Source organism: Gekko japonicus, unplaced genomic scaffold, assembly GCF_001447785.1.
Source record: "Gekko japonicus isolate JY-2015 unplaced genomic scaffold, Gekko_japonicus_V1.1 scaffold1481, whole genome shotgun sequence".
NCBI classification, from domain to species: domain Eukaryota; kingdom Metazoa; phylum Chordata; class Lepidosauria; order Squamata; family Gekkonidae; genus Gekko; species Gekko japonicus.
Window position 1 is genome coordinate 99763 of NW_015170326.1, and position 10301 is coordinate 110063.

At 53.6% G+C, this 10301-nt stretch overlaps 1 protein-coding gene across 1 annotated transcript in view; it reads right to left on the reverse strand.

Annotated features, from left to right (window-relative positions):
* Positions 1-2841: 2841 nt before the first annotated feature.
* The window catches only part of ZC3H3 (zinc finger CCCH-type containing 3), a gene marked incomplete at its 5' end in the record, with an annotated part of 348088 nt that continues 340628 nt past the window's right edge, over positions 2842-10301 (reverse strand). Inside the window, 2 exons of the mRNA XM_015418106.1 lie at positions 2842-2931; positions 9430-9524. Coding sequence (XP_015273592.1) covers positions 2842-2931; positions 9430-9524 — 185 coding nt within the window. The remainder of the gene's footprint in view (positions 2932-9429; positions 9525-10301) is intronic.

The window sequence follows — 10301 nt, forward strand, 5'->3', positions numbered from 1 at the left end:
ACCCAGGTTTTGGCCACTGTGTGACACAGAATGTTGGACTGGATGGGCCACTGGCCTGATCCAACATGGCTTCTCTTATGTTCTTATGCCCGGGGCAGTGATGTTCTGTATTCTTTGTGCTTGGGGGGCTTCACTGGGAGGGCTTCTGGAGTTTGTGCTCCGCTGGTGGACCTCCTGATGGCACCTGGGTTTTGGCCACTGTGTGACACAGAATGTTGGACTGGATGGGCCACTGGCCTGATCCAACATGGCTTCTCTTGTGTTCTAAAGATCTTAGCCAAAAGGCTAAGAAGCGATTGGTCCTTACCGGAGATGCTAGAGATTGAACCTGGGGCCTTCTGCATGCCAAGCAGATGCCAAGCAGATGCTCCCGCCACATGCAGATTTTGTAAGTAAGGAAAACGGGGCCTTAATGGAAGGTGCCTTTTAAATAGCTCAGCCCACTCAATCGGTTGCTAATCATGGCACTAACAATCGGTTGCTGATCGTGGCACTAACAAACATGCACACCCCTCAGGGGAGAGAACTCGCATATTTAGGAGGTGGTTTTCATCTGAGCCTTTCCCCTACCGAAGCTTCTTCCTTTGTGAAGTTTTTGATGAGGACGGAGGGAGGGAAGGAGGGAGAGGGTCGTCTAAATGTGCATCTCTCCCACCTGCACTGTGCAGTGGTACAGTCCAGGCAGAACTGTATCCTGTGATTCCGCTGGCTCCTACCATTGTATAGAGAGGGGGAGGAGGGCAGGACTGAAGACGGTATTTGTGCAACGCTTGCCCCGAGATTCGATTTGGTCCTCCTTAACAGAGGAGACCTCCCCTGGAAAGGAAAGAATCCAAGTGAGTCCCGGCCAGCCAATCCGCCAAGGCGATTAGAGGCTAGCTCGGGACGGCTGCAAATACCAGCCTTGCTTGGAAAGAATGCGAAAACCTCCTGGACTGCGTATGCCGGTGGATGCGGTGGAGCTGAGGAATGAGGAGGGTGTCTGGCACGGACTGTCCGCGGCCCAGCACACTGACTTGGACACATCCAGCCAGGCACTACTGCCTCTGGTAGCAGAGCCCAACAGCGGTGACGCTTCTTGGGCTACGTCCAGCACCTTCATATTAAGGGAATGCAAGCCAGGCTGGAGGACCTATGCAACCGACGACTTTGTGATTCCATCAAAGGGCCTGGTTTGCTGCTCAGCCTCCACGGGAGGGTAGCATCCAAGTACACTCAGGTTCACGCAGGTTGATTGGTACCAGCTTTGACACTTGGGGGTGGACTCTCTAAACACTTTCCCTATGAAGAAAGGTTAAAATGTAGCCCAATCATGGAACCAGGCTAAAACACCTTCCATTAAGCAATGGGTGTCAAAATGTTGGGATTTAGCAGCGGCAGACAAGATCACGGAACAGATTCTTTCATCACATCAGAGCCAGTTTGGTGTAGTGGTTAAGTGTGCAACTCTAATCTGGGAGAACCGGGTTTGATTCCCCACTCCTCCACTTGCACTGCTGATGTGACCTTGGGTCAGTCACAAGCTCTGGCACAGCTGTCCTTGAAAAAGAGCAGTTTCTGTCTGGGGAGGGGAAGGGAAAGGAGTTTGTAAGCCACTCTGAGACTCCAAGTGAAAGGCGGGGTATAAATACAATCTCTTCTTGTCTTCTTCTTCTTCTTTAGTGAACAAATTTCTAACAAGATGGTTTTCCTTTTTTGAATATGTTGCTAATACTTCAAATTCTACATATGAATTACCTAAACGATTTTTGAATTTTGTATTTTACTAGGAACTACCTAGGGAATTCATAGTTTTGATCTAATATAAAGTGTATCTTGTTCAAGTTTATAGTTCTTTCTGGTTGACTATGTTAGAGTTTTGTGTTGTTGTTTTTTTATATCAGACTGAAGAATTTTTCTGAAAACTTGTATCTATTCTCTGTTAACTTCTTGTTTGTTTGGTTATAAAATTAATAAAAATTATATTTTTTAAAAAAGAAAGGTTAAAATGCTTGGGGCTCTTTAGCTTGGAGAAACGACGGCTGAGGAGTGACATGATCAAGGTTTACAAGGTTATGCATGGGATAGAGCAGGTAGAGAAATAAGTCCTTTTCTCCCTTTCTCACAATACAAGAACTCGTGATATTATGTCTGGGGCAAGTGATGCTCTGTCTTCTTGGTGCTTGGGGGGGGGTCAACAGTGGGAGGGCTTCTGGTGTCCTGGCCCCACTGCTGGACCTCCTGATGGCCCCTGGTGTTTTTGGCCACTGTGTGACACAGAGTATTGGACTGGAAGGGCCTTTGGCCTGATCCAACATTGGCGTCTCAACAGTGGGAGGGCTTCTAGTGTCCTGGCCCCACTGCTAGACCTCCTGATGGCCCCTGGTATATTTTGGCCACTGTGTGCCACAGAGTGTTGGACTGGATGACTATTGGCCTGATCCAACACTGGCTTCTCTTATGATATTATGTCTGGGGCAAGTGATGCTCTGTCTTCTTGGTGCTTGGGGGGGGGTCAACAGTGGGAGGGCTTCTGGTGTCCTGGCCCCACTGCTGGACCTCCTGAGGGCCCCTGGTATATTTTGGCCACTGTGTAACACAGAGTGTTGGACTGGATGGGCCATTGGCCTGATCCAACATTGGCTTCTCTTATATTCTTATGTTTCTAACTGTTGCAGAGAGACCCAGCCCACAGAAACACCCTTGAGGGGCAGCCCTGGCTCTCCGGGAGACCATGAGAGCCGCTTTTTAAACCCACCGGAAGCCCCCTGAGTAGCAGTGTTCTCTTTGGATGTCTCTCTTTTTCGGACCAGCGCAGCAGCAGACTTGGGACTTGGCTTCATCGTCCTCTGATATGCTGCCTTACGGGGTGGAGAAGCCGTAGCCAGCAACACCACTTTTGGGCAGAGGGTCTTTGCCGAAGTTGGCCACGACCAAGCGGATGCTTGGCCTCTGAGAATATCAAAAGAGCCATGGTGGATCGGAAAAAAGGCCCACCAAGTCCAGCATTCTGTTCACACAGAGGTCGAACAGCTGCTTCTAGGAAGCCCACAAGCAGGGTTAAGCTGGAGGCCACCCCGCAACCTACGCTGGAGACCAATCGGGGTCCAGGTGTGGAGTGGAGGACAGGAAGTCACAGCATCTATCAGAGACTCTCAGCACTGGAGAGAGGGTTGGGGGCCTCGGACCCCAGAGGGTAGCTGACGGTGCCGTGGTTCCATTGCGGAGCACTTCCTTTCCATACCCAAGGGTCCAGGTTCATCTCTGCTTGAAGGCCCGGTGTCATGATCTGGGCTGTGCCACCAGAGGCCTACTAGGCCCAGGGAGCCTGGCTAGCAGTAGGTGAGGCTGGGCCTACAACTCCCAGAAGCCCCTGAGAGGTTTTGGAGCCAAAATTGACCAATAGGGAAGAGGAGGGATGGGGAACAAAAGGGCTGGCGCCAGAGCAGAAGCTGTTCTTTCTTCCAGAGGGCAGAGCCAGAGGGAAGGCTGTTGCAGGAAGAAACCCTCATCCTGAGGGAAGGGTGAGTAGTCTAGTGTCACTTGGAATAGTGAGCTAGGGACAGTCTATATTTAGACGCGTTAGGGCATTTGATGTCTTTTCTTTTCACCCACTTACTGTTATTATTCTGCACCTTGTTGTTTGACCTCCTATAAAATGAACCTTTTCCCTGTTTCACTCTGCCTGGTCCTCACACCTGTTATTCGGCCAAAAGGGAGGTCTGAAAGTCTTGGGAGGGTACTCTGGGCCTTCTCAAGGGATCCTAAATCCAGAGTGGTGGCAGTGTCAGGTGACACCTGAGCCGTGACACCCGGAAAGGCCCTTCTCTGCCTGAGTCCTGGAGGAGCTGCTACCAGTCCGAGCACAGAAGACTGAGCTAGAGAGACCAAGGATCTGACTCGGTCTGAGGCCGCTTCACACATACACAGGTGCTCAGGGATAAACCCGAAGTTTTGCATTCCAAACCCCCTCTGTTTGGTCAGAGAGCTGCGTACAGACTGGGCTGCGCCTTACCTGCTCAGCAGTGCGGGGGTGGCCAAACTGTGGCTCTTTCACACATATTGCGCGGCTCCCGACAGGGCAGCTGGGCAAGCGGAATATCATCAGCAAACAAATATCACTGGACAAATCAGTATCCTTATCAATATCTGCTTTTACCGCTTTTGTTATCATTTTCGGCAGTCTCGTTTAATGTCAATAAAAAGCAAATTTGCATAGTTCTCGGTAAAAACGTGTAATATCTGTTCCTGTCTCGTGGCTCTCAAACATCTGACGTTTATTCTGTGTGGCTCTTACGTTAAGCAAGTTTGGCCACCCCTGCAGTAGTGGACAAGGCCGTCAAGTTGCATTAAACTTATGGTATACCCCCCCCCCCAATAGGGTTTTCCAGGCGAGAGACATTCAGAGGCCGTTTGCCATCGGCTTCCTCTCAGTAGCGACCCTGGACTGGTTCGTCCCCCAGGGCCGACCCCGCTTAGCTTACAAGAGCTGACGACATTGGGCTAGCCTGTGCCATCTGCGTGAGGCCAATATTTTTAGCAGCAGGGGTGGAAAGTGCTGTCAAGTCACGGCCAGCTTAAAAACCCTGTAGGGTTTTCAAGCCAAGAGATGTACAGAGGTGGTTTGCCATTGCCTGCCTCTGTGTAGCGACCCTAGACTCCTTTGGTGGTCTCCCATCTGAGTACTAGCCAGGGTCATAGAATCATAGAGTGTTAGAGTTGGAAGGGACCTTGCAGGTCATCTAGTCCAACCCCCTGCACTCTGCAGGAGCGTAGCCGAAAGATAATAGCCCTACAACAGACCCGAAAGATGGTCGTCCAGCCTCCGCTTGAAAACGTCCACTGCTCAACCACTCTGACAGTTAGGAAGTCTCTCCTGATATCTAGCCGGTAACGACTCCCTTGTAATTCCCTCCCATTAGATCTAGTCTTGCAATCTGGAGCAAGAGAGAATAGATCTGCTCCGTATTCTACATGACAACCCTTCAAATACTTGAAGACTGCAATCCTGTCCCCTCTAAGCTTTCTCTTTCCCAGGCTAAAAAGACCCGACTCTTTCAGCCTTTTCTCGTAAGACTTGGGTTCCAACCCTCTCACCATCCTTCTCACCATCCTGGTTGCCCTCTTCTGGACACGCTCGAGCTTGTCAACATCCTTCCTAAAATGCGGTGCCCAAAACTGGACACAGGACTCCAGGCGAGGCCTGGCCATAGCAGAATAGAGTGGAATGACCACCTCCCGTGATCGGGACACAAGGCTTCTGTTAATGCAGAAGAAGAAGAAGAGAAGAGATTGGATTCATACCCCGCTCTTCACTACCCAAAGGAGTCTCAGAGCGGCTGACGAACTCCTTTCCCTTCCCCTCCCCACAACAGACACCCTGTGAGGTCGGTGGGGCTGAGAGAGCTCTTGACAGAAACGGCTCTTTTTCAAGGACAGCTCTGGCAGAACTGTGGCTTGCCCAAGGTCGCCCAGCCAGGTGCAAGTGGAGGAGTGGGGGAATCAAACCCGGTTCTCCCAGATTAGAGTCCGCACACTTAACCACGACACCAGTCTGGTTCTCCTAAGATTGCATTAGCTTTCTCCGCACTTTCGACCCCCCTTAGCTTCTGAGATCTGATGAGATCCGGCTAGGCCGGGCCGTCCGGGTCAGGGCCTTTACCTGCATAGCCTCCCTCATTATTCCCCCACAAAAAGGGAAGTTTGGGAGAGAGAAAGGGAGAGGGAGAGGAGGAGACAGAGTGCAGAAAGTTTGCACCTGCCCTTGTCTCCCCGCGCAGAGCTGCCTGGCCAGCAACTCCTGGGCTCTAGCGGGAACGGTTGCAGACAGGCCGTTAAATCACGGAGATAAAGAAATGGAAAGGGGGAAATAAAAGCAGCCCAATCAAATGGGTGTTTGCTAACGGCCCCCCGGCCGCTGCCCCCATCCCCCTGGAAGAGAGAGAAGTTGGGGAAGGAAGTGCCGACCACGGCAGATTGCAGCTCTCTTCCCAATCAATCTTTTATTAGCTTGTTGCTCTGCGGGGACGAGGCGGGCCGATTCCCCCGCCAGCGGCGGGAGGGGGGCTCTCGCGCGCCGCAAGGATGCCAGGAAGAGGCCGGGGTGGCCGGCGTGGCTTGCTGGCGACTGGCACGGCTCTTTCAAGACACAGAGCAGTTTCGAACAGTTAAAACAAGCGGGGGGACAGGGGACAACGACAAGGGGGAGCAGGCATCTATTCCTGGCCGGATGTGAAACCAGAAGGCTGAGTCATACGCACCTTTTGCCATGTGGCCCTGGCTTTCTTGTGGTCTCCGGCTCAGCAGGGATGGGTGTTCCACGACCCGCCAGCGCCCGGCTGCAGCCGTTTCTTTTGCGGACGGGGGCACAGTCAAGCGGGAGTGATGCCGCCAGGGAATGCAGGGCTCCTAAGCAAGGAGGTGGCAGGGAAGAGTCTGCACCGCCCCACGGGGTCCACCTCACCTCGAGAGGCCGGCAGCCAAAAGGGCAGGGCCCTCGCCACGCTGCCCCCTTGTGGGGAAGACAGTCACAGCATAACTAGAGGTCAAGAACTGCACACGTTCGCCAGCTATACTGCAGTTGCTGGCTCCTGATGGCAAGTCGCGTCTAGACGCGCAGCAGGGCCCAGTTCGGTTTGGCACCACTGCATGGGAGGAGGAGGAATTCCTGCCTTCTCTCCTGTGGTCTTTTCGGTGGTGGAAACAGCCCGGGGGAGCCACAGGGGGGTGGGAGAGTTATTTGCTCTCTGGGGAACCAGCACATGCAAGTGTTCCCAATGGAGCCAATAACGCCCCGGCTGTTTCAGCTCCCGAAAGCAGCACAAGGGGGAAGGCAGGAATTTCTCCCAGGCAGCAGTCATGATCTGAATTGGGCCCTGCTGTGTGTTTACTCACAATTTCATTCTATTTCTATTTCAATTACTTTATTTGTATCCCTCCTTTCTCCCCGGTGGGGGCCCAAGATGGCTTACGTTGTCCCCCTCTCCTCTGCTTTTATCCGCACAACAACCCTGCGAGGTAGGTTAGGCTGAGAGGGTGTGACCGGCCCCTGAGGTCGCCCAGCCAGCTTCCGGGGCAGAGTGGGGATTCGAATCTGGGTTTCGCAAGTCCCAGTCCAGCTCTCTAAGTACGGCACCGTGCCGTCTCTCAAGAAAGAAATATCTGCCGCAAGAGATCCCTTAACTGCAGGGCCCTTCTGCGTGCAAAGCCACTGCTCTGCCACTGAGCCACACTGCTCTGCCCAGTTGCCACACGGAACCGGCAGCTACAGGATAGCTGCCGTTCCCCATGGTGAACTCGTGCTGCTTGTAACGCCTGTCAGGCTCTCCGTGTGCTCCCCTTTCAGAGAACACCGGCACGCCCGAATGATCCGTGCGGGTGGTGATCCCAAGGGCCTGCCTGCTTTTCTGAGCAGAGGCCCTCACTCCGCCCCCGCCACCACATGCAGGCTCAGTTCTTGGGCCAGGTCACTCAGGCAAGTGCTTGAGGGGGGCACAATAAGGCCCCCCCCGAACCAGTGCATCACAGTCCATTTGCTCACTCCCACCCAGGGGGGGCTAGCATCGCCGCCTGGACCTGCGCGAAGTCTGAACATGGCTGCTGGCAGCGCAGACCCAGGAGGCTATGGGTGTCCTTTGCTTGGGGGAGTGGAAAAGAGCAAGAAAAGAGCAAGAGTCCAGTATCACCTTAAAGACTAACAAAACGTGTGGCAGGGTATGACCTTTTGTGAGTCACTGCTCACTTCTTCAGAGGTGCATATTTAACAAAGTCTAACAGAAGTTAGTCTTACTCTTTGCTGGTGCTACAGACAGACTAACACGGCTACCCATCTTGATCAGTCTCACAGAATCATAGAGTTGGAAGGGACCTCCAGGGTCATCTAGTCCAACCCCCTGCAGAATGCAGGAAATTCACAAATACCCCCCCACACAACCCCAGTGACCCCTGTTCCACTCCCAGACGATGACAAAAAAAACCCCTCCAGGATATCTGGCCAAACTGGCCTGGAGAAAAACTGCTTCCTGTCCCCAAAGTGGTGATCGGCATTTCCCTGGGCGTGTAAGAAAGGGCCACGAGAACTAAGGACCGAGGCAACCCTTCCTACCCTCCCTCTCCTGAACTGCCTTTGCCTGGGGGCGAGAAAATGCCCCAAACTGACCCTGGCTCAGCCTACGATGTTCTGGCTGGCTGATGGCGTCTCATGCAGGACCCCGCATACAGTCCCTGCACTCACCGGAGATGCTGACCTGTCCCAAGAGACAGCTGGGAAGCCCTTGGCCAGAACTGCTCTTGGCCAAGAAAACTGCCACCGTTCTGCCTCCTGAGGGCAGCGATGCAAAAGCCTGGGATGACGGCGGGGTGCTCCCTCTAAGCAATGTTCCCTCTAGGCTGTGGAGTCTTGTGAGCAAAAATTCTCCTTTGCGAGCCACTGGCATTAAAGTTGTGAGCGAGCGACTTGGCTGCTGCATAAATCAGTTTGCTTTGGAGCCCCGCCCTTCCTGAGCCAAGACAAAAAGCTGTGAGCCGGAGGCTAAAAAACTGTGAGCTAGCTCACAGTTTTTTAGCCTCCGGCTCACAGCTTTTTGTCTTGGCTCAGGAAGGGCGGGGCTCCAAAGCAAACTGATTTATGCAGCAGCCAAGTCGCTCGCTCACAACTTTAATGCCAGTGGCTCGCAAAGGAGAATTTTTGCTCACAAGACTCCACAGCTTAGAGGCAGTGTTCCCTCTAAGCTGAGTGAGGGTGAGCTAGCTCACAGTTTTTTAGCCTCCGGCTCACAGCTTTTTGTCTTGGCTCAGGAAGGGCGGGGCTCCAAAGCAAACTGATTTATGCAGCAGCCAAGTCGCTCGCTCACAACTTTAATGCCAGTGGCTCGCAAAGGAGAATTTTTGCTCACAAGACTCCACAGCTTAGAGGCAGTGTTCCCTCTAAGCTGAGTGAGTGTGAGCTAGCTCACCCTCACTCAGCTTAGAGGGAACATTCCTCCCTACAGTGTGAAGACTGTCCCAAGGAGAGAGAGAGACCACAGTTTGCCATGCCCTGACGGGGAGAAGCCACAGAGAGCTCAGCCTCTCAGTCCGATCCAGTCCAATCTTTGCAACCCTGAAAAAAAATACAACTACCCCCTGCCCCTTTTCTCACTTCCCTCAACGCCCCACCCTCAGACCCACTTAAGTCACCTCCCCCATCAGTCCCCTCCCTGACAGAAATGAATCCTGAGCACGGGTGCCTCCAATGGAGCCCACCTGCAACCTAAGCCCTCCCACCTCCAACACCCTTTCTGGTCTCTTTGAGACTGGAAGCTACTTGGGGCAGAGACCCACCTTCTGGTTCTGCGTAAAGTGCTGGGCACATTCAGGGTGCCGACTGGCCAAACAACGGCAACAGGCAGAAAACCCAGGAGGAGGGGGCACCCTTGGCGATTGCCGACCCCTTCTCTTGAGGAGACCCACCTGCCTGGCGGCGGCTGCCCCACAGTCTACGGGCCGCAGGGCCGGATCTGTGACTTCCCGCTGCCCCAATGGCTTGTTAAGTAAAAACGGGAAACCTGCAGAGAAAAATCAGACGCTCCCCTCTAAAAACGAAGACTCGCATCGGCTTTGGAATCTGCCTCTACGAGAAAAAGTCACAGTTTCTTTCGTCTCTGCCTTTGAGAACTCCTTTACAAATCGCTTTGGAGCCCAAACGCAACAACCGGGTTGGAAGCCGGCAGACATTTCCGTTCCAGACCGTAATTCCCAGAAAGGATAATGGCAGTTCTGTCCACGGAAAGACCGCCCCCCCCCCAACAGCATCCGGGGTGCCTTTGTTAATAACCCAATGTCTGCTGAAGGCAAAATTAAACCGAGGCCGGCTGAACCAAATGAGCTTCAAGGGGCTGGATCCCACGGAGGCCTGCCCTGGATCCCGCACAACACTCGGCAGGACTGTGCGGGCACAGCTCTCCAATCACGTTCTGCAAACTGGCCCAGGACACAGAGAGACAGACTCACACGCCGGTCCGGGTTTCTATGCAAGGGCCCCACGGGGCAGCCCTGCCCTCCCCTGCCGTGACTTCGCTGCACTCCAGCCTCTAATCCAAAACCGGGGCCCGCTGCTGACCCCAGTGGAAGCCGGCATGACCTTGACAGCCGGGGCATGGGGCAGAGGGCCCTGCAAACACCCCCGGAACAGAGCCCTGGCCCTGGGGGGAACTCTGCCGCTGGCACAAGCCTGAGGTTTTTAAAACTCTCCTTTATTTTTGAAAAAAACTAAAACCACAAAGCCACCCGCTGGAGCCCCGGGTGGATTTTGCTCCCCATGTCTGCCGGGGGGGGGGGGGGAA